Source organism: Barbus barbus (genome assembly GCF_936440315.1).
Source record: "Barbus barbus genome assembly, chromosome: 6".
Taxonomy (NCBI): domain Eukaryota; kingdom Metazoa; phylum Chordata; class Actinopteri; order Cypriniformes; family Cyprinidae; genus Barbus; species Barbus barbus.
The window spans coordinates 27,538,130-27,563,638 of NC_136734.1; the positions used below are offsets into that span (position 1 = coordinate 27,538,130).

At 35.7% G+C, this 25,509-nt stretch overlaps 1 protein-coding gene across 1 annotated transcript in view; it reads left to right on the forward strand.

The window, feature by feature from the left end:
- Nucleotides 1–25,509, forward strand: part of ophn1 (oligophrenin 1) — a 37,986-nt gene that overhangs the window by 6,997 nt on the left and 5,480 nt on the right. Inside the window, exons 4-21 of the mRNA XM_079419444.1 lie at nt 2,975–3,046; nt 3,671–3,772; nt 3,864–3,974; nt 4,193–4,297; nt 5,159–5,291; nt 6,788–6,888; nt 6,971–7,062; nt 7,323–7,401; nt 7,490–7,523; nt 8,875–8,937; nt 9,934–10,008; nt 10,455–10,539; nt 10,630–10,688; nt 15,445–15,550; nt 17,061–17,220; nt 17,480–17,612; nt 20,027–20,353; nt 21,525–21,654. Of these exons, the coding sequence (XP_079275570.1) occupies nt 2,975–3,046; nt 3,671–3,772; nt 3,864–3,974; nt 4,193–4,297; nt 5,159–5,291; nt 6,788–6,888; nt 6,971–7,062; nt 7,323–7,401; nt 7,490–7,523; nt 8,875–8,937; nt 9,934–10,008; nt 10,455–10,539; nt 10,630–10,688; nt 15,445–15,550; nt 17,061–17,220; nt 17,480–17,612; nt 20,027–20,353; nt 21,525–21,654 (1,967 nt within the window). The remainder of the gene's footprint in view (nt 1–2,974; nt 3,047–3,670; nt 3,773–3,863; nt 3,975–4,192; nt 4,298–5,158; nt 5,292–6,787; nt 6,889–6,970; nt 7,063–7,322; nt 7,402–7,489; nt 7,524–8,874; nt 8,938–9,933; nt 10,009–10,454; nt 10,540–10,629; nt 10,689–15,444; nt 15,551–17,060; nt 17,221–17,479; nt 17,613–20,026; nt 20,354–21,524; nt 21,655–25,509) is intronic.

The window sequence follows — 25,509 nt, forward strand, 5'->3', positions numbered from 1 at the left end:
TCACTGGTATCAGTTAGGGGTCGACCGATTATCGGCCTGGCCGATTATTGACACCGATATTAAGCATTTTTATGATAATCGGTATCGGTCATTTTCAAAACCGATGTGCCGATAAAATTATTTAATTTTGAAACGTGCTATTTGGCTCTGATGCAGCCTGTCGGAACTCACAACTCTGTGGCCTAGAGCAGTCTCCGCCCACCGCGCATCTGATTTGTTGAGAGTCAGGAGTCCGACCAATCAACGTGGAAGACTAAAGGCACTCTCACACCGAAAGCGCTTGCTAACTGGTGCTGCTTCATCACGCATCCGTTCTCTCTCAAAGGCAGCAGCAGACGTTGCTCAAGTTGCAATAAATTACAATCCACTACACTGAAGTTGTAAAAACCTCAATATTATCTATTTATGGTTTCCGAGATGGGGGAAACGCGGAATCCAGTCATATAAATGGAATTTACTGTATAACGTGGAGTCACGAAATTTGTCAAAGTTTGGATGAATTAATCAAAAGTAGGTCAGTACACTTAAATCGACTCATGATATGGACTATCTGTAAACATTAAGCTGCAAAAAGACTATTTAAATATGAATTCTGCATGTTTGGCGTGTCTCTGTATATGTGAAAGGCACAGACGCGTGGTTTTGACACACACACACACACACACACACACACTGAAGTGCGCGACGCTCGCGGTGTATTCCGTATCTGCCATGTCACTAAATGAGGACATAAATATATGAACATCATCCCCAGAACTGCTCTGAGAGTTACTTCATGAGCATTTGACTGTTTCGTTTGAGTAAAACGATCGTCACATCATAAATAGGCTACAGAAACTTAAGAGGTCCTCATGGCAACCCGTCAAAATAAAAGTTTGGTTTATTTACTAATGCTACTACAATTATTACAACTTTTGTTTAAAAGAACAATCACACAATACGTTATTTCTTACATGTTTTAATTTGAATAGTAAACACATTTGTTTGCCAAAAAATAGTTTAACTCATTTGATTAAATGATAAATTAAATTGTTTTATGCCTTCATTTGCACTGCTCTGTAAATGAAAACTAATGGAAATTACTGTCACATAGGCCAAGACTAAGATACTGTCACATAGGCCAAGACTAAGATACTGTCACATAGGCCAAGACTAAGATACTGTCACATAGGCCAAGATTAAGTTACTGTCACATAGGCCGGATGACGGAAATTGGGACATTTCAATAGGCTATTGAACCAAGTGAGCCTATAACAGGCTATTAGTGTTATAGTTTCATTAAAATAGTTGCGGTCTTCTTCGCAACTTCTACAATGGAAATATGAAGACAATCAAATTATTTACACTTATTATATACATTGCGCTTTTTAAATTAATCAACTGATGTGCATTAGATGATGAATTGAATAGTCCCCTCTTGTAGGTTATGATTTAGTCAACCGAAAATAATTAATGAAGAATTATAAGAGGTTATGCTATTACACATACATTTCTAACATGTAAATTATTGAAGCCAAATACTTACATTTCCCCAAGCTGTTTAGCTGTAGTATTTAGTATTCATAGGCTTAATCATGAAGCATACAGTGGCCCCACTTTTAACTCTCTCTTTATATAAGAATAATTATAATTAATAAGAATAATTAATGGCGTTGCTCCAAGAGAACATACTACAGGACTGTTTCTGAGGTCAGGATTACTTAAATTGAAGGACTTGGTTTCTTTACAAACTTTATTAGTTGTTCATAAAGCAAAACATTGCCTGTTACCGGATGGATTGCAAACCCTTTTCACTGTGAATAATGAGACAAGCAGAAGAAATAATGATTTTAAACAACCTTTTGCTGGAAAGACCCTCAAACAAATGTGTGTCTCAGTTTCCGGTGTGAAAAGATGGAATTTACTAGAAAATGATCTAAAATGTTGTTCAAATATTCTTCAATTTAAATATAAGTATAAACAGAAGATACTTCACTTGTACAAAGATGAGGGTTAATGATGGTCTCGTCGTTGTTTTCGTTGTTAGAGTTGTCATTATTGTATCATTGTTGTTTTTGTTTGTTTAATGTTGTGTAAGCAGAATTAATAATAATAAAAAATAAATAAATAAATTTTAAAAAAGGGAAAATTGTTAAAATTGAAAGTAGATTACATTTGGTCTGGGCTATTTTGTTATTTTATTTTTCATGTCGGTGAGGCCATCTAATTTGTAATTTTCTTAATATAAGAATGGGGTAGGAGTTTATAAGATTTTTTTTCTTCATCCTACTCCTATTCTTCTTGTCATGGAATGTATTTTTTGTTGTGTCATTGGATTGTTTTGGCATTTCGTGTTGCATTACCATGAAAAGAGAATAAATAAATGAAATGAAATGAAATGAAATATATTACCCTTATTGTAGATGGATGCATGGGGGAAGACAAGAGTAAGAAGTGCAACCAACACTAGGGAAGGCCGTTTTTGTCAGAGCCCTTGTTATTCTTAATTTTGACATTCATTTTAATTTTTACACCAGACATATATATCGGTTCAATATATCGGTTATCGGTCTACTTGGTCTGTAATAATCGGTATCGGCATCGGCCCTGAAAAACACATATCGGTCGACCCCTAGTATCGGTACGGAATACAGAAATTTTGGTACCGTGACAACACTAATTGCTTCTAATGTTCTCATTTGTAAGTCGCTTTGGATAAAAGCGTCTGCTAAATGACTAAATGTAAAGGTAAAGGTAATATAGAAAGTCTTTACTGCCACTTTAATTTAATGGATCCTTGTTGAATAAAAGTATTAATCGTATTATCGTATTTAATAATATAATGTAATGTTCATCTGCTCAATTGTGACAGCTCTTGACCTCTGACCCCCATATACTGAACTAGTGCGGGGACAAGACTTTCTATTGTAGATACAGTAAGAGACTTTAGGAAGAAAACAGTTGTAGCCTACTCACCCGTCTTTCTTTCTTGCAGGTGCAGAATGCATGTGACTTGCTTATTAAACCTTTGGAAAAGTTTAGGAAAGAGCAGGTTGGGGTCACAAAAGTGAGTGTTTATTATGCACATTTAGACACATTAAGCACACACACCACATTAGCCTACTCCTCATTTCTGCCTCTACTTCCTGTTTCAGAGCAAAGTGATCAACATCACACAACAAACAAATATATATACACATATATACATATGCGTGTTTGTGTGGCCTATCATGTCAAAGTGTTTTAGGATTGAACCATAGACCCAAAACTAAAATGGTTTAATGTGTCAGCAACTGGAGCATCCATGGAAAAACTATTAGTTTTAAAGAGACTGAGAGCTATCGTGATTCTAGAAGGAAATCAAGATCATTTGTTGGAAAAAAAACACATGGAAAGTTTCAAAATTCCAAAGACTTTTCACTGGATTAGACTGTTTCCACAGTAGCATGCTTCAGTTAACATTACTGAAGTGTCAGTTTCATTTCAGTATTGTTTCAGTGTGGCTACTCAGAGATTATTGGTTGTAAAGGAACAGGTTACAAGCCTACAAAAAATTTATAAGAACAATTTCTGTATTTTATTTTTTTTTTCATTAGGAATTGGTTTCGTGAGCTGGAGCACATCCACTCTAGTTTTCAGGCTCATTTTCTGCTTTTTGAGTTATTTGATTGCTTGTGTGCATGTGTTTCAGGAGAGACGAAAGAAGTTTGAGAAGGAGAGTGAGAAGTATTACTCTCAGTTGGACAAACATATGAACCTGTCCTCAAAGAAAAAAGAGATGCAGCTACAAGAGGTATATTTATAAATACAGTAAATTTAAAATGAATAAAAAAAGAAACCCAATAATATAATCTTTATTTTTGTGTGTTCATGCGTGTTTATAGGCTGATGAACAGTTGGATAAGGAGCGTCAGACATTTTACGAGTTGTCTATTGAATATGTATACCAGATCCAGCAGGTTCAGGACAGGAAGAAGTTTGATGTTGTGGAGCCTGTATGTGAGAACTCCCTTTTCCTCTAACACATACACTCTTGTTTTTATATATGCTTTGTAGTAACAGATGGTTTATTGTGTGTACAAGAAGGCATATTCAGGTTCATGGATAAAAACAAGACTGTAACATACACTGATTGTGTTCGTGCTGATACAAACAATGAAGTGACTAAAGCATGTTATGCTTAGAGGGGTGTGTCCTTGTTTGTGATTGACAGGTTTTAGCATTTCTGCAGAGCATCTTAACGCTGAATAATCTCACTGTGGAGATGACGCAGGACTTCCTTCCATATAAACAGGAGCTTCAGCTCAGTCTACAGAACGTGAGAACTTCACCAATCAATAATGAGTCTAACCTTCCATCCATACTGTCACATGATCAGATCAGCAGAATATGAGTCATTCAATTTGCTGCTCTGTATGTTTTTTTCTGAGTGGTGGTTTAGCAGGTGCTTTTATCCAAAGTGTCTTTCACTAAATGTATTACAAATTACTGGATTCGTTGTGATGTCATGAATAAACAAGTTTAAAAAATGATAAAGAAAATGAACAGTATTCTACCACTAATTATTAATATGGTTTAGGCATTAATAAATGCAGATTTACAAAATTATTATTTTAATATTTAAATTTAGTTTAGGCTGCATTTATTTGATCAAAATACAGTATAAACAGTAATATTGACAAATATTATTATAATTTAAAATGACTGTTTCCTATTTTAATCTATTAAGTCATTTAATTTATTCATGTGATGGCAAAGCTGTATTTTCAGCAGGCATTACTCTAGTTTTCAGTGTCACATGAATCTTCAGCAAATCATTCCGAATTGCTGATTTGCTGCTCAAAAAGCAACTTGTCTTATATTTAATGTTGAAATTAGTTGTGCTGCTTTATAGTTTTTGTCAAAACCTGATACTTTTTTAGAAAGTTCAACAGCATTTATTTGAAATAGAAATGTTGGTATAAATGTCTTTACTGTCTGTCTTGAATAGTTTAATGCGTCCTTGCTGAATAAAGCATTAATTTCTCACTCCAAATATATATTAATTGTAATTAACATTTTGGAAAACACATACATCAGCATATATTTTGTAATTGTTCCTGATTATATGTTAAATGTAATTGTATCTATGTTTTTAGTTTGTTTGTTTGATTGGGTGCCGCTGGTGTTTTCGTTGTAGACCCGTAACCGCTTTGAGAGCACCAGAGAGGAGATGGAAGAGCTAATGAAGAGGATGAAGGGGTCATCACAGATCTGTATTAGACACGGCCAGCAGGCGACTATGGAGGGATACGTTTATGTGCAGGAGAAATGTGAGTGCTTTTAGTTCTGCAGCACTGCATGTGTTTAGATGCTATTTTGAACTAGGAAGTTGTCTGAATTATCTACTTATTTTGGTGTAAGCACTTCTGGTTATACTTAACAATGGGTGGAGATTGCAAAACATCAACAAAATGTTTGTTGGCTTTGCACATGTAGTCACATTACATCCTTTCCATGAAAGTGAAGTGACGTGTGGCCATTAGATGGTGACCCATTTGTGCTCTGCATTTAACCCATCCAAGTGCACACATACTAGTGAACACACACCAACACACACACACATGTTTGTTTTTGTGAAAAGTGTATGATTTACAAGTGTTTTGAAAAGTGGGGACATGGGGCAATGTCCTCATAAGTCACCTTCACCTTGTAATACCTATGTCATAGCCATGTCATTATACAAATTTATGTCCTCATTTGTCACAAAAATTAAGCGCACACACACAGACCCGGGGCAGTGGGCAGCTGTATTGCTGCAGCGTCTGGGGAGCAGTTGGGGGTTCGGTGCCTTGCTCAATGGTCTCACCTCAATGGTCGTGGTATTGTTGATAAAAGAGAGAGCTGTACATTCACTCCCCCCACCGGATCTGAGACTCAAACCCATGATCTTCAGGTCACAAGTCCAACTCTATCCATTAGGCCACAACTGCCCAACTGATTGGGCAGTTTTGGTGAATATCAGCCATGCAATAAGATAAAATTGTATGTAACTTACACAAATAGGTTTCGATCACATCAGTCTCATGCAAACACACGTGTGAGGGCTATCCTTTCAAAACATGCAATGTTTTAATAAGTTAATTACTAGAAAATCTTTCTCATTCATTTCTATAAAATATGGGACAAGTCAAAATGGTTGTCTGTGGTAATCACCAGCCTGACACAGATGAAGTCCATTGACCTTCAGTTAATAATAACCTTGAATATTCCTTAAAAACTCCAACCACAAGGAAATATTTCTTTGTGAATGAAAGAGCATCTAGTAATTGTCTGTAAAGGTCCGTGTCCACACACAGCACAAATATTAATATGAGTTATAGTTAATAAACAACTTCATAACACAGCTAACCGATTGGTCAAACAGCATTGTGCAGTAAAAGTTTTTGTATATTGACTGTTATATGATGCTAAACTAAGTAATTGATTGTTGTTGGTACTGGATTTTTGGAAGTTGTTGTAGATTCGTATCTCTGTGGTAGAACTCTGTGATCTCCAGTTTTTCACATTATAAAATAAACTCAAATCAATATTTTAAGACCATTTATTTGGCAAGTAACTGTAATAAATTGGATAATTTACAGTTAGCTGGCCTTTATAGCAGAATAAACCTCAGAAAAAGGGTCATGCAAGACTGGGCGTCTGAGCCAGTCACCCTGCCAGGATTTATTTTTTGCAGTATTGACCAGCTGACCATACAAAACTGTGTATTGGATCATACCCTGTATATAATAAAATGATAGTATGCAATTAATCTTTCTTTCTCTAGGGGCTCTTGGTGTAACCTGGGTGAAGTATTACTGTAAATACTTCAAAGACAGCAAGATATTCATCATGGTGCCGATGGAACAAAAGACAGGAGCCAAACAGGTGCAGGACTATTACAGATATGATCATTACTTTGTGACGTGTCAGCCCTTTTCTCTTACATTTGTCTCTTTGTTTCTCTCAGACCACATCTCAGCTCACATTGAAGTCCTGCGTACGCCGTAAAACAGACTCCACTGATAAACGCTTCTGCTTTGACATTGAAACAAATGAAAGGTGAGACGCCTGTCATATTCACTCGTTCTCAAATCTGTCAGTGCATCTATATCGAAAGTTTTAGTAGGACCAGAGGAGAGTCAGCAAACTGGAAAGTTCATATATTTGTCAAAGCACTTTTTCACATTTTCTTGCTGATCAGTTTAGTTGTTGTCCAATATATCGGCTTTTGTTTGTTACTGGAAAAATTTCACACAAACAGCAATAGTCTTTATTAAATACATTGCAGTGTGTGTAAGTTTTTGTGTTGTGTTCCATAGGTGCAGCCCTGTCCTTCTCCAGGCTATATCTGAGGTCAACAGGAAGCAATGGATGGAGGCCATGGATGGCAAAGAACCAGTGGGTTTATCATTTTCACTCCTCACTCCATTAAGAGTCAGTCTTTGCGTATGATCATGTTTTTGATTCTTTGTGGTTTCTGTTCCAGATTTATCATTCTCCGATTCAAAAGCAGGCAGAGAGTAAGTATAACTTCACTTCATCACGGCACGAGCGTATTAGTATAGATGCTTGTTTGTATCAGAAAACCACTGAAATGTATTTGCTGCTTAAATGAAATAAGTTAGACTGCCTCAGTTCTTCACTTCACACAATCTCCAAAAATCCACCCTTCACATGTCAGCAAGCTCCAATGTGCTAAATATTTCATAGGAAAATAGCATTTCTAATTGCAGCATTTCTAAAAAGGGTGGACTGCTCCTCAGGCAATTCTGTTTTGCCTTTTACAGCATCAACAAATGTCACATTCTGTAGATACACTATGGTTTAAAGGATCTTTTAAAGAAATTAATACTTTTATTTAGCAAGGATGCATTAAATTGATTAAAAGTGACAGTTAAAGGCATTTATAATGTTAAAAAGATTTCTATTCAAATAAATGCTGTTCTTTTGAACTTTCTGTATGTCAAAGAATCCTGAAAAATGTATCAATTTTCACAAAAATATTAAGCAACACAACTGTTTTCAACATGGATGATAATAATAAATGTTTTTTGAGCACCAAATCAGCGTATTAGAATGATTTCTGAAAGATCATGTGACACTGAAGACTAGAGTAAAATGAAAATGAAAAAATTTAATTTCAGTTTTGCCATCATAGGAATAAATTACATTTTTAAAATATAAAAGTTTTTTGATCAAATAAGTGCAGCCTTGGTTAAAGACCTCTTTCAAAAACAAGAAAAATCTTGCCGACCCCAGACTTTTAAATGGTTGTGCAGGTGTGATATCTCAGTGATGTCTGTTAGCTATTAAAAGGTTAGATCACCCAAAAATGAAAATTAGCCTGTGATTTACTCACCCTCGAGATTATCATGCGCATTTCGTCAGTAAATCCAGTTCTGTGATTAGTAATAAATCTCCATACATGCTTTCAGATAGAGAAGCATTTACTACACAGAGCCGTAGTTCACTGACAAGCTATGCAATATCGCTTTCATTATGGCAGACGATTCATCGCCGATACTGAACGCGATATTGCATAGCTCTTGTAACTGGCTTTACTGACAAGATGTGCATGAATAAAGGCCTCCTGTAGCAAATCCATGCATTTTTGTAAGAAAAATATCCATATTTCAAATGTAATAGACACTTTACGTAAACGTAATTGAACCCTTTAAGAGAAAAGTTGCAGAACACAAGAGACTCTAAGATGGAGAAAATGCTGCTTAATAGATTCTGATACTTGCTAGTCCGTGCAATACCATGTATCATTACACCATAAATAGTGTGCAGTAACCTACTGAGAAATGCATACAGGGATGATGAACTGTGTTTATTATATGTAATATGTATTTCCTTTTTTTCCCTCAGTGGAGCTAAATGACCTCGGCTTCAAGTTCGTCAGAAAATGCATCAATTTTGTGGAAACAAAAGGTACCATCACACATTAGACTAGGAAAGATATCACTCACTTTATCAGTTTCTGAAATGATCTCATATTCATGTAATATGTTTGTCACCTGTTTATTTGATGACTGACTCTCACTGCTGTTTTTGCACTTCATGACCACCATATGCTTTAATTAATCAGAGGTGGAAAGACAACACAATGCCACTATTATTTATTGGATTCCTGTCTTAAATGCAGCCAGCAGAGGGAAGCAGAGCACCATTTGTGTTCACATCTGCATATCCAGCAATTTGATCCAACTGTAAATAGAAAGTATTCTTTTCTAGAATATGTTTATACTGCAGAACTGCTGCTGATGTAGCCAAAGAACCAGAAACGCACTGAAACACACATATTATTATCTATGTACTTATTATTATCAATAATAAATCATACAAATTAAAAGAAAAAATAGTGTGCAGAAAAAAATTGATAGTAGACATGTATACACTCTCCCTCACTTTTTCTCCAACATAGCAATTCATTTGAAAGCTGGCTGTAGTGTTTCCATGCTAGAGGCTGTTATGGTACGACAATAAAATCATGAAGAGGCATTTCAAGGCCATTAATATGCATGATTACACTGTAGCATTGACTGTGGGACCACCGGGCACCAACGGCTCTTTTTGAAGTGGTGATGTTTGTGTTCGCCAGTCTCCAAGCATGCCTTTACTCAAATTTCCCATTTGTTTAAGTACAGCCCTGTCGTCAGGCACAACATGGTGTATGTTAACAATTAGTAAACTCTGGCAAAAATTTTCTGGGGTTATTGCACAGCTAATGATGGCTGAACGTAAACCGAAAGTGGGACCGTTTCACCGCTCGGTTTTCGGTTGAGCTGTACTTTTCCACTGCGAGACACTCCCCCTTTGTTCTCCTTCAAGCCAGGTTCTCCAAATTTCTCAGTCTATAAATCATCCTTTCTTTTTCTCTTTCCTCCTTTTTTTGTTTTTCTCTGTTCTTCTCTTTCTTTCTGATAGGGTTGACCCAGGAAGGAGTCTACAGGACTGTGGGCAGCAACATTCAAGTACAGAAACTTCTAAATGCCTTCTTTGGTGAGGAAATGGTCAAAATAACATCTACTGTGTGTGTGTGTGTGTACGAGAGGCATACGAACATGCTCTCACACACATACACTCATTGTGCTTCTAAGACTAGTAAACCCGATTTATACACAAACATTTACAACCAAATATATACAAACATGTTTTATTTCTTGTTAAGAAGCTTATCATGTTTTATGTGGACGATAAATTTATTGACTCATAATTCTGAGGCCAGCTTATTGTGGCGTGTTTACTATCTGCAGTGAGCTTTGTGAACTTCTTGAGTTTTTTAGCGCTGAGGAAACCAAAGCAGAGATATACATCCATGAGAGTGTCCTTGAGCTGTTACAAAATCCCTGACACATACTCAACAACAGTAACAACCGTCTGAGGAAGGCCATTTATCTCTCTCTCTGTTTCTCTCTTTGTCTTCATCTGTCCTCCTCTCTCTGTAGATCCAAAGTGTCCAGCGGATGTAGATTTCAATTCCACTGACATGGACATAAAGACCATCACTAGTGCTTTGAAATTCTATCTGCGGTGAGTTAAGCACACATGATTTTATGATGTCCAAAAAGAACTTTTTTTTTTTTTTTTTTTTAAGTGTTGTACATTTGCATGCTTTTCCAGGAGTCTGAGTGAACCGCTGATGACGTACAGCCTGCATGGAGAACTGATCTTAGCAGCAAGTATGACAGAGAACACACAGTCACAAACTTTATGTGTATAGTTGTATTTTCCATCTGTTATGTGGGTCAGTTTAGTTCAACTATGTAGCTCTAAAAGATGGGGGAAAAACAAGTCCAAGAGCCCCACGTTTGCTCTTTCAATACTAATTGGTACTATATAATAAAAATAATAGTAGTAATAATAATAATAATAATTATAATAATAAAGTACCAGAGTGAGTAACTAAGCAGGTTCCAGGGGGTGCTTTTTATTTATGCTTTGTTAACCCTAAAAAAAAAACCTGCAGATTTTATGTATTTGAATGACAATAATAACAGAATACACTATCATTCAAAAGTTTAGGGTCTGTTTCTGTAATACCGTTATTCAACAAGGATCCATTAAACGTATTAAAACTGACTGTAATGACATTTATAATGTTACAAAAGATTTCTACTTTAAATAATTGCTGTTCTTTTGAACTTACTATTCTTCAATGCAGTTTGGAATATAATCATGGTTTCTGCAAATTTAAAAATAGAACAACTGTTTTCTATGGAACTATTTTTGTGTCTTTATTATTCAAACTAAAATTCTGTATTTGAGAGCAAAACTAATTATTTTGTCATTAAAAAATAAAAGTTTGCAAAAAAAGTCTTCTTAAGGTTCAAAATTAAAGTAATTGAAAACAAAATAATTTGCAGTGCGTGTAAATCTTTAAAAAGTATATATTTTCTTTGTGCACTTCAAAACCTTTTCATCACTAATCCACAAATGTTGCTCTCTTTCCTGCCTTCTTTTTTTGCGGGTCTAAAACGTTTGTTTGCGAGTGAAGCTGTGTGTCAGTGGGCGGTCTCTACGCACCAGGATGAAAGGCCCTTTTCTATTGGCTACTCTCGAGTGACGTGACAGGTTGACCACGCCCACTACGCTTTCCCGCCACTGACGCCAGTCTGACAGAAGAGCGAGCTTCTAATTCAAGATTCAAGATTTTTATTCGTCACATACACAATCATACAGAGTATAACCCGCAGTGAAATGTAGGTCAGGTCCGCTCCAAGAACAGTGCAATTGTATAGACAAATATTAAGAAAAAGAAAAGTAGAAAAAAAAATAAAGCAGCAATGGCCAGCAACCGCTCCTTTACTGGGTATGTTAACTAATTTAACATCTTAAATTCAGTGACTAGTGAACTGAATTATTCTCTCTTCTCATGCTCCTCCAGCTAAATACATAACGTTAGCTAAGCCTGTCTGTAGTTGGTGATACCGCTGAATAGATGTGATTAGACAACAGTACCTTAGCTACAAGTTTCTATAGTCTTTGGTTAGCTAGCTGTTGTGTGTGTGTGTGTGTGTGTGTGTGTGTAGTTTAATTAACATAAGGTTAGGCACTTACATAAAATACATACACGCGATTGTACCATATTTTTCCTTTCTGAAGTTGGCAGACACACACACACACAAAACAGCCATGAGAAGAGAGAATAGTTCAGTTCACTAGTCACTGAATTTAAGATGTTAAATTAGTTAACTTACCCAGTAAAGGAGCGGTTGCTGGCCATTGCTGCTTTATTGTGTCATAACATCTCTCCATGTAAATATCACCATATCAATAAGCTATTCATAATTTTCAATAATATGCTGCCATTTAAATACCCTGTACAACTTTTTTACACATTCCTGTTATAGTACTATTTATGTCAACAACATACTGACCTGCACATTTATATTTATATTTTTTTATCTTTTATTTTATTCTTTTAATTTTTTTTCTACTTTTCTTTTTCTTAATATTTGTCTATACAATTGCACTGTTCTTGGAGCGGACCTGACCTACATTTCACTGCGGGTTATACTCTGTATAATTGTGTATGTGACGAATAAAAATCTTGAATCTTGAATCTTGAATAAGAAGCTCGCTCTTCTGTCAGACTGGCGTCAGTGGCGGGAAAGCGTAGTGGGCGTGGTCAACCTGTCACGTCAATCGAGAGTGGCCAATAGAAAAGGGCCTTTCATCCTGGTGCGTAGAGACCGCCCACTGACACACAGCTTCACTCGCAAGCAAAACTTTTCAACTCGCAAACAAAGGTTTTAGACCCGCAAAAAAAGAAGGCAGGAAAGAGAGCAACATTTGTGGATTAGTGATGAAAAGGTTTTGAAGTGCACAAAGAAAATATATATTTTTTAAAGATTTACACGCACTGCAAATTATTTTGTTTTCAATTACTTTAATTTTGAAACTTAAGAAGACTTTTTTTGCAAACTTTTATTTTTTTAATTACAAAATAATTTGTTTTGCTCTCAAATACAGAATTTTAGTTTGAATAATGAAGACACAAAAATAATTCCATAGTTTTCAACTTTGATAATAATAAGAAATATATCTTGAGCATCAAATCAGCATATTAGAATTTCTGAAGGATCACGTGACACTGAAGACTGGAGTAATGGCTGCTGAAAATTCAGCTTTGCATAACAGGAATACATTCCATTTTAGAATGTATTCAAACAGAGCACTGTCATTTTAAATTGTAATGATACTTAACAATATTAAAGTTTTCACTGAATTTTTGATCAAATAAATGGAGGTGAACGTAAGACACTTATTTAAAAAAACATTGAAAAAAATATATATACAGACCCCAAACTTTTGAAAGGTAGTGTTTTTTTTTTTTTTTTTTGCATTTTTTTTTTGTTTTTTTTGTCAAAGTACCATTAGTTTAAGTAAAGCAATTTTAATAATATTACTGATAATGCTAAATTATATCCAATATAATATGATATTAAAGGAACTAGGATTGAATTGATACCAAAATGTCAACTTTTGTATAAAAGCTTCATGAAATAGAACAAAGAAATAAAGAAACACAGTTCCCCATCCATTATCGATAAAGGTAATTACTGTTATGTATTTTAATACAATGAACACACACACACATTTTCATTTGTACAATGTGTATGCATTGTGCCATCCTGTAGGCATTGTTACAAAACAATCTGGAAAACTTTGTAAACGTCCTTATATTACTTTATAGTTATTTAGCTGTGTATTACATGCATGATTAAATAGTATTCTGATTTGTGAAACGAAGCAAGACATTGCAGTATTAACGAGTACCCTACTGTTTCTCTTTTATTCAGTGAAGAAATTGCTAAATAAATATAGCCAGGGTAAATTGCACCTTATTTTTGCACTCAGACTTCCTACAGAAAACCCCTCTCAGTGAGTGCCCGTTGAGTGCCTGTGCTCACGCTGCTGTAGTCAATCATGCAGCTGGCTGAGAAAAAGGCATTTACAAGACTGACATTTTCATGGACGTATAATAAAACCCTCATTAAAAGAAAAATGACTTCTTTTGTTGACCCACTGCCTGTACACTAGTTTTGGATAATCTTCCCTTTTGTTTAAAATATTAAGCCACTTTAGGACATTTTACAGTAATTTTATGAAAGCGATGGGTATTTTTAGGTCTGGCTTCAAGTAACTGATTTCTTTTATAAATTCACGGCAATATGAATATGATAGAAGACATTAGCTTTATTAATTAGGGGTGGTGGTGGCGCAGTGGATAAGACACATGCCTTTGGTGTGAGAGACCCGGGTTTGAATCCACTGTGAGACACCAATGTGTCCCTGAGCAAGACACTTAACCCCTAGTTGCTCCAGAGGCGCGCGACCTCTGACATATATAGCAATTGTAAGTCGCTCGTCAGCTAAATGAATAAATGTAAATAACATTCAGAATAACCTATTCTTGGAAGCAATGTAGTTAATTTAGCGTTATTGTAGGCTGTGTCCTGTTGCCAGCAATATATACCATATTATGAAACTTTAGAACGCAGCTCATCCAATCAGAAATTAGAGACCAAACCATCCTCTGTCTGTGTCTGCATGAGTGAGTGTGCACCCAGCGTTGAGCATTTTCAGTGAATTGTGTTGAAAGTTCTGAATTGTAATCCTCCCCATAATAAGATTAGAGGTCATTACAGCAGCTTTAATTATTATAGCATGTCTGCTTACCTGCGCTCAGATTACACACAACTAAACAAACTGAGCGGAGCAGAGGAAAGGCTACACCTGCCGAGGGATTACCGGCTCGCTTTAATGCGCTTTACTCAGTTGGCCCAAGTGACCTCCCTGTCCTTCATGTTGTAGAATTTCTTCTTTTTTTTATACATTTTAAAGACATCAAGAGGGTTTGTCCAGCTCTTTTAAAGATGCTACAGCATCAGCTAAAAACAATGCGAGTTCACAATAACACGTATTTGCTCCACTCTCTAGAAAGTAAGCTTTGTTATGGATCAGCACAGGCTGTATCTTTAGATCCCACACTTTATCCCACACTTCACAGTAAATGTGTCTGTAATGATCCTTTTAGGATTTTACAAGTTATCATTGGACAAGTTGAAAGACGTTTGGCAAACTGCCGTGAGGTGTCTGTAGGAAGAAAATAAACAAACGCTACTAGAAACCACTAGTTTGCTAACTCAATCAAACAAACAGCCCTATTAGCTTTAACAGCTCTATTAGTTTTAGAATAGACAAAGCAGTGCACTGACATGTACTGTCTGCTTCATTCTGGCTTGACACTGCATTCTTTGAAGTCTTTTCTTTTGGTATCATGTAATGTGAGTCACGGCAGTGAAATGCATTATGAACCGCACTTTCTGTGGGTGCGACTCAACACTGACTGATGCAGTAGTTGTTAGAACAATATGTGAATCATGAACATCTATAGTGTTTGTTTGTGACTTTCTACATTTTTTCCCTTAGAGTCAGAGAATCTGGACTATCGGTTAGGGGCGGTTCACTCACTTGTTTACAAACTCCCAGAGCGGAACAGAGAGATGCTGGAACTGCTAATCAAACACCTGGTCAGGTAACACACAAGCACACGCAAGCATGCGTGAACACGGACATTCTAATGCTCAAACTCACACACACACTCACATCCTGTGGTTTTTCTAACCGCTGCTCAGCTTGCTTGGGTGTACCTTCATAATTAAGTCTGTTCTATTTGTACTTTGATTAATGTGACAGGTTGACATGACAATAAATCACCTGATCTGTCTCTAGCTCCACGTTTCCTTGTGTGTGTGTGTGTGTGTGTGTGTGTGTGTGTGTGTGTGTGTTACATACTGTATATTCACACAAGTAGCTTGAACTTTATATTGAAGTAGCTGATATACTAAATTGAAATGAAAGTTAGGATTATATTAATAAGGTGTTGGTAGATTTTTAAGGTTAAACTTATTTGATCAGAAATAAAGTAAAAACACTGATATAGTGGAATATTATTGCAATTTATGTTAATTTATTTTAAAATGTAATTTATTCTTGTGATGGCAAAGCTGCATTTTCAGCAGTCATTATTCAGCCTTCAGTGTCACATGGTCCTTTAGAAATCATTATAATATGAAGATTTGGTGAAATTGTCAATGTTGAAAACATTTGTGCTGCTTAATATCTTTGTGAGATAAGAATTACATTTATTTGAAATAAAATTTTTATATTTTTTTAACTTTCATAATCATATAATTTGGCAAGTATTTTTATATGTGCCAGAAAATATATGTCACCCTGGACCACAAAACCAGTCTTTAGAGTCAATTTATCACCAGGAAGCTGAATAAATAAACTTTCCATTGATGTATGGTTTGTTATGATCGGACAATATTTGTTTGAGATACAACTATTTGAAAATCTGGAATCTGAGGGTGCAAAAAAAAAATCGAAATATTGAGAAAATCACCTTTAAAGTTATCCAAATTAAGTTCTTAGCAATGCATATTACTAATCAAAAATGAACTTTCGATATATTTACGGTAAGAAATTTACTAAATATCTTCATGGAACATGATCTTTACTTAATATCCTAATGATTTTTGGCATAAAAAAAAAATCAATAATTTTGACCCATACAATGTATTTTTGGCTATTGCTACAAATATACCCCAGCGACTTAAGACTGGTTTTGTAGTCCAGGGTCACATATTTATGAAATGTATAAACACTTTCCAATCTAGTTCAGCCAGCTTAAACACAATACCTTGGTAACATGTTTAAATCTGCAGAATTCAGTACAACTATTTTCAATTCTTCACAGTAGACCAAACATTAAAGTTTGCAAGGCATAAACACATTTATATGATTAACGAATATACAATCCAGTGACAATGCCATGCTGGTCCAATGAAGAAAGACTTCCGAAAACTCTCTCGGCCTGGTCCTGGGCTAGGAGGCTCATTATAATAAGCTCTGCATTATAATAAGCCGCAGACACTCTAAGCAACATTTTTCAGTTTTATCCAAAGTTATACAGTAATTATCACAGGGGACAATCCCTGTATCTTTTCCAAAACCTTACTACATTATCTCTGTGTTTATAGTGTTTGCAGCCACAGCAGTGAAAATCTGATGACCGTGTCGAATATGGGTGTAATATTTGGCCCCACTCTCATGAGAGCAGAGGAGGAGACTGTAGCAGCCATGCTGGATATTAAGTTCCAGAACATCGTCATGGAGATCCTCATTGAGGACTACAGCAAGGTCGGACATGCCCTCTTTCCAAACGATCAGGGGGACAGTTTATCTCTGTATCTATTACTACACAAGCAAAACGCTCATACAGAAAACAGGTTTCGCTTGAGAACTGTTATATTGGCACTCTAAAAATGTTTAAATCAAAACAAAAATGCTGTGTGATTTATGAGAGAACAATTTCAACAATATTTTGTCAGCTATTCCGTCACACTAATAGCGATAATAGATCGATGAAGTAATATTTTTTTGTTTCTGATGTTTGCAGATCTTTAAGGGTCCTCCTGAAGAAACCACACCACCTCCTATCCCACCTCCAAAGGTGACGCCACGGAGACGGCAGCCAATCACAATCTCAAAACGCCCACCCCGTCTCAACCTTCAGCCTCCAGTGTTTGAGCGTAAATAGCCTTCAGCACGATAGCCATCATCATCATTTCATTTGTCATAAAATGCATATTTTTTGCCATATCAGTGAATTGTTATGAATGTGAATGATGTTTTTAAGAATTTATCTGGAGCATGAAGATGGATGTTTTTACATTGTACTTTTTTTAAAAAATGTATTATTTTCATTTCATTTTTTTGAACGATGACTTGCAACTTTTTGATAAAGATCGAAACAGCTCAGATAAGACATTCTGTTTCAGATCAATTTCTATATATGATATTTTTTAAAGCGAATCTCAATATTTTTCTTATATTTTTCAGCTTTCAGTCTTCTACATGTTCCTTTTTTGCTTTTAACTTTTCTGCAAAGCCTGTTTTTGTTCTGCGAGCTTGAATACATTACACACACCTAAACATCGACGTTGTTAGCAGGCACAAACACATCACGGCTGATCAGGTTTCATATGTTCTGGAAGGGACCTCGGACTGGATCTGTTTTTCTTTAGTGATTTTATCTAAATGAGTAAAATACAACCAAACCTCCCAGAACACACACTCACACACACACACACACTCCTCATGTGCCAGTTTAGAAGCCTCCATGCGCATTGCGAATTGTATGATTAAATCTGCAGGACTTCGAGGCGTGTGTATGCGTATGTGTGTCTGCCTTGATAAATGTTTGTTCTCTAACATGTTGTCCTCCCCTCATTGTGAGCCATGTTATGTAGTGTTTATCAACACTCGAGCTAATAGCACACTCACTAGAGCATGAAAACTAAACGACTACCTGACTTTATGCAGTGTATGTATTTGTGTGTGCCTGTGCATCAGCGCCAATGGGTCTGCAACTGTGTGTGTGTGTGTGTGTGTGCTAGTGTGAGCGTGTTTGTATTTTTTTAATGTGTGTGTACGAGTGTTGTATGCCATCGTGTGTGTCCTGTGTGCGCTAACCAGTGTGTCTGAGAGCTAATGCCTGCATGTTTTTACGATTCTCTCTCAATCTGTTTTCAAATTGGCTTTCGGACTTTTTTCCACTAATAAGCTATTTTCATTATTAACATCTGAGTCTTTCTTCTCCATCTTGTTAAAAAACGACTGTGTGCATTTATCCGTTAATATGACTCTCTGGTTCATTTGTATATCCATGAAATTTGGCTTATTAAAGCATGCTGGATCTTTGCTTGTTCAGAACAGTGGAATAAATTTTTTCCTCCTCCTGTTGTACTTTTCAGTCAAATCATTAATCTACTCCGTAGATCATAACTGCTTGTTTCCTGTTTGTTGAATTAGTTGGTGGGGGGGATCTGTGTGTCTGTGCTTGTGTGCGTGTGTGAGTGTCAAGCCACCTGTTGAGTTTCAGTGTATCTTTGATTGTGCGTAAATTTGGCCCTGTGTGTATGTGTGTGTTTTTGTTGAGAATACAGATACGGTCATGGAGTATTAGGAGCATCTGGGTGTGTGGGAACCTCTGCCAAAATGCGAATGTGTTTGTGAATGTGTGTTCATCAGATGTGTACATGTCCAGTTTGGCTAGCTCACAAACAGCTGGTTGTTTTGACTGACGATGTTCACACACACACAGACATAGCTCTGTTTCACACTCTTGTCCTTGGTTCACACATGGCCATAACAACCTTTCTTCCCCCATTTTCTTTCTTTCTATGACACCTGTTCACACACTAAACTGGAGATTGTATAAAGTTTTATTCATAATTTCAAATCAAGTTTTTTTAATGCAATATATACAAAATTTAAAGTCTATTAAACACTTTTCCCTCCATAAAAAACCTCCTCATTGTGTCAAAGAAACTTTAGAATCTGGTGTAAATGCCAACAGAGAACAGAATTTGTACTCTTGGATATATACTAAAAGCAGGTAGCTTTTACCATTTCAAGGTAATAATGCTAATTCCACACAGCAGAAAATGTAATTTCTTTAGAAAGGGATAATTAAAGTTAGGTTAAAAGCGACAGGCTTTTCAAAAGATAGACTTTGACCATGTGGCTTGAGCTGATAACAATCGGCGTGTTTGAGTTAAGCCATTCATGGGTCCTTAATATACTTCTTTTTTTTTCAGTTTTAAGCTTCCATTATGCCCTGGTTGTGTTGATGCTGTTGGAATGAAATGACTCAGTTTGGATAATTTGATTTTGACAAGTTGAGTCTTGGCTTGTATTTCTCGTATTGTGGAAATACAAGAGGATGGAACATCTGTCGAGCTGTTCTCTTCATTTATTTATAAGAACCATCATGCCCTCCCTTTTTTAAGCCAGGAAATGTAAAATTTTAACAATACCCATGATACATCTCCCCTCTGGGCAATGTTCAGGGCTCAACTGTTGCAATTGAGCTTCTGACTCGAATGACGTTTAGTAGGGTTTTATCTAAACTGCCTGCATTCACTGACTCTTTGCTTTGTAGGGCGAGAGCAGAACGGTGCCACCCACAATAACGGTGAACCCGAGGGAGATACTGGCCTCACCAGTCCGGTTCCTCATCAAAGAACAAAACTGGTACCTCCATCCGTCTCTCCTCCATCCATCCCTCTCTCCTCTCCGACATCTCAGAAGCCTTCTCACCCCAGACCTGCTCTCCGACCTTCGGATTCGGACATCAGCAGGCTTGAAGTTAGGATACAGGCTGGTCAGAGGTCAGACGCCATGGTGGCGACCAATGGGGAATCGGGAGTGACAGTGAACCGAGCTCAGTCTTTCCAAGGAAGGAGGCCACCACTCAAAGAAACAACCAGTAAAAAAGCAAAAGCAGACATGCTCAAACTGTACATCACATTACAATTCGTTTGATTATACATATATATATATATATATATATATGTATATGTGCATCTAAAAAAAATTTAATAACATGGAAAAAGTTATTTATTATTTGGTAATTTAATTCAAAAAAGCAAACTTACTTGTATTCTAGATTCATTGCTCACACACTAAAAAAAAAAAAAAAAAATTAAATTCTGATGGTTATGACTTATATGACTTACAGCTTAGGAAAATAAAAAATTCAGTATCTGACCATCTGCACCGAACCTGTCCTTAAACTTACACATATCCCACCTCAATAGCAGCAAAAGTGTTTTTCAAAACAATATGAACACAATCAGTACACTGTACTTATGTTTTGATACAAGTATGGCCACTTAATATAAAGTGGGACCAAACAAACAAACAAAAAAAACTCTTGAAATATTTCCGTTTGTGTGCAATGAATCTAGAATATAAGAAAGTTTGCTTTTTTAAATTAAATAAAAAAAAATAAAGAACTTTTCCATATATATAGAATTTTATATATATATATATATATATATATATAAACAACTGTCCTGATATCACAAACCTCATTAAAATAATTTTTATTATTATTATTTTAAGAAAACCTTGTTCATTTCCCCCTTTATATATAAAAAATATAGTGTCCACCAAAAAACATAAAACAGGAAAGGATGATGAACTCTCATGAGGCCAATAATTCTCTTAAAATATAAGATAATATGACTTTTTTATGAGATGCAAGATTAGTTAATTATATTTATTAAAACGAATAATGCTGGAAAACATTTAATGCCTTGAAAATACATTTAAAATGTTTTGGAAGATAGTTGTTAAGATGCAGACTCACTTAATTGAAACTTCTTTAAAAAAAAAACATATAAAATGAACATGAAAACAAAAAGCACATTTCTAAGAACTTGCACGTGTTTGTTACAAGATTTCTCTTTTCTGTATATCAGTGAACCCTAAACAACTGATTCATGTGATGTAAAAGCACAGTATGGCATTTGGAGTTTGAATAATCAACATCGTACATAAGGACCATGTGATCAATGTCGGCAGAACACAGACGTACAACAATCCAGATGCAATGAGTTTTGGTTGTAACAGGTGTGTGTTTATGTGTGTAACAGGAGAGGATCAGGGGCTGAAAGGACGATCTTTCTCAGAGAAAAGTTCTATCTGCCGGCCACCCACTCGACCACCAGATCCACCCTCACGTCTCCTCAATAAAACTCCAAACGAAGACAGTCAAGCCTCATAGTAAGTGCACATCATTCACCACAAACCCTACTTTACAGTGATGCTACTGCTGATTTATGATTTAATGATTCTCTGTAGTAATATTTTTCGGAAACTCCAATTTCTTTTTTGTAGCGTAATTTATTTTTTGTTCTTGTGTCCTATATTGCAATAAGCTGAAATATGTTGCCTATCACACAGGGAGTGGCATCCTTGCAGCAGTGACAAGATATATTTGGGTGAAGGATATATCGGCTTTGTATGCTGCTCAGGTGTAATTTTGGCACATTGATCCAGGCAGATTTGCACCAGATTGTTCCGGTTACTTGCTCGACACCTGTCGACTGCAATTTTCAAGTAGCGCCACAGTTGGATTGAGTTCAGGACTTTGATTGGGCCATGGAGATACGATTTTTTTGTTCTTGTGCCACTGTGATGTTCATTTAGACTTGTGTCTGGGAACATTGTCCTTCTAAAGAAAGAACTCTTTCCCAAGCTTCTTTTTTGGCAGGTTGAAACAGGTTCTCTTGGAGTAGGGCTACACAATTTTAAGGGTGCATGCTATATACCAGCACCAAAACTCTTCAATCATACTTTTTAGATCAATACTGGATTTATAACTGTACATTCATTTCCTCTATTTTTTACATTTAGATTTCATTTTCCATCATCTAATCCTCACTTAAATTTCATTTTAAAAACACTACTAATATAATGTTTATTAAAGTCTTAAAATTAATATCCATTTTTCATACGGTACTGTACAGTATTATAAAGCTGTGATGCCAAAATTCACTTGTATCATTTTAAATAACTGAAATTAGAATTTTGTATGGAAAACAGTATATAGTTGAAACACAGAATTCAGATATCGATACAACATATTTCTAAAACTGAAATGTTTGGAAAAATGCATCTTGCAATAATGATTTGAAATTCAATCTAAACATTGGACATCTTTAGGCATGTCAAGACCAAAAGTGTCCTACACAGTATTAAGTCATGTTTTGCATAAGCTTTTGAGTAAGCAATTATTGTTCGATCTATTTAGTTAAATTTCAGCCATTTGTTCTTTGCAATCTTGATTTTAATGCAATCTATTTTGATGCCCTATATTGCCGTAACTTTCTGGATTTTGCATCATCCATCATCCATTCTCTCATGTTTTTATTAACATGTTCAGTTCTTGCCCTACCTAATGACAGGACTGCAATACTTAAGCATATGGATGGGATTTATGGTGGCGTGGGCAGATATACTGTAGATTTGTGCCACCCAGATTGTTTGAGACTGTCCAAGAGCTGATCGTTTCCCACATTGCAGCTGGATCACTTTTGTGCATTTTGGCAAACTCCTGACATGCTTTCACTTGATTATTTTTGAGGAACGGCTCCTTGCTGCCACCCTCCCCATACAACACAGTGTTTTGCAGGACTAGTGCAATGGTTTGCTGGTGCGTGTTTACTCTGTTGTCAACGAGCGAATGTTGTAGATCCTGCAAAGTGATTGTTGTGTGGTCCTCTCGGAAGTTTCCTGGTTCACATAGTTTTGAGGGATGACCTTCTCTAGGCAACATCTGGGTGTTTTGATAGTTCATCTAACCAACGGCGACCACTGGGACAGCCAAACAGTTGAATATAGTTTTAAATGTTTTTCCAAAATGTATGCATTTGTTTTATTTGAACTCAGACCCAGAACTACCTTTAACTCATCATTAACTCATCACAGCAGTCCTAAAGAATCGCAGCTAGAGTAATGATCTCTTAACTGTAAGGTCTTTTTATTCAGAAAATGCAAGTTATTTTAATGGTTCACAGGATGAAGTAATTTCGACGGCATTTGTGTCCTCATCAACGCAGTTGTTTTCCATCTGTGTAAACTCAAAACTTCTGCGACAAAGGGAGTCAATTCCTTTTTCTTTTTTTTTTTACAACAAATTATTTTTAACAGAAAAACACACATTAAATTTCTAGGCAGTCACATTAAATTAATCTTGAGTTCCAGTGGTTGGAAATACTAATATCCAATTTCAGTGCAGGATTTGCAGGGATTGAGAAAATTGAGAGAGTTTGTAAAGCATCTGAAGCCTTCCACAAGCCATTGTAAATATGTTATATACAGCAGACTGTATCTGTACTCTTGAATCAGGTATAAATTTCAGCTTGTCATATCCTCATAATTACCATTCAATGAGCAGAAGCATGGAGCAGTAATCTTAGACCAACTCCGGTTCTGAGAAAACATGTGGGTGTGCTGATCATGGTGTCAAACTGTCTTGTGCTTATCTCAGAAAGGCTCAATCTATTTTCTCCTGAGAACACACATACACTCAGAATACGTGTTCTCTCATTCTTGTGGCAGAGCCATGTTGTTGTTTTTTTCAGCATAGTCTCAAAGTTTTTGTTTTCCTTCCCTAAAATAGAGGTGTTTGTACCTGGTTTGCTTACTCGTGAAGGGCAAATTTCTCTCGAAAAAAAACAACAAAGGCATAACAGTAGTACGGTTGTTAATATTAATAATACAATTTTTAATTTACACATGAATTAAAATCAGTAATGTCTTAAATTCAACAGAATTAATGGGAAAATAAAATGTGACCCTGGACCACAAAACCAGTCTTAAGTCGCTGGGGTATATTTGTAGCGACAGCCAAAAATACATTGTATGGGTCAAAATTATTTTTTCTTTTATGCCAAAAATCATTAGGATATTAAGTAAAGATCATGTTCCATGAAGATATTTTGTAAATTTCCTACCATACATATATTAAAACTTAATTTTTGATTAGTAATATGCATTGCTAAGAACTTCATTTGGACAATTTTAAAGGTGATTTTCTCAATATTTAGATTTTTTTGCACCCTCAGATTCCAGATTTTCAAATAGTTGTAGCTCGGCCAAATATTGTTCTATCATAACAAATCATGCATCAATGGAAAGCTTATTTATTCAGCTTTGAGATGATGTATAAATCGAAAAATGGACCCTTAGGACTGGTTTTGTGGTCCAAGGTCACACACACACATATACATACATATATATATATATATATATAGATAGATACATACATACATAATTTCATAAATATCACCTGCACAGATTATAAATTAAATGCACTGATGAACTTGAATGTGTCTTAAATACAGTATGTTGTTGCCATAACATCATGCTCTGCATAATGTGGTTCCCTTTAACACAGAAAATAAATATCAATCTTATATACGAATATATAATATAATAAAAAAGCATAACTTTCATAACATAGTGACTTCTCCTTCAGTATATTTATATTCCTAGTTTCACATGTGGTGTTTTGTTTATTTGTTTAATAAATTAATAAATGTATAAAAAATGTTTATTGTTTGAACATTTTGTTAATGTTTGGTGTTAAATTGTTGTCCATTTTGAATTTTGTTCAGAAAATATTTTATAGACTAAACTTTCAGACTAAAGTGAATAAAAATTTGACTCAAAATGCTAAAAGCATGACTAAAAAACTTCACAAATGATTTCTGCATATTAATGTGTGTGTTTGTGTATTTATGCGTTCTGCCAGATATTTTCTGAACAGCCTCAAGTGCAGGTATACATGCAAACACACTGAGATTCAATGGAAATGAAATTTAGTGCAAAGAGTGACTCAGAACTCGATACAACTACTTTTCCACGTTTAGGATTCAAGACTCCAACTTCAGCCTCAGAAGAGACTGCAGCGTTTTATGATTCCGGTCTTCTGATGAAGTTCATGTCTGTAATACTTGTTGCAGCATGTAAACAACAACAGCACACAGAAAACAAAATATGGACTGGAAAATAGTTCTGTTCAGTCTTGTCTTCCTTACTAGATAACTTCTGTTCACGATCAGCGATGTTTTG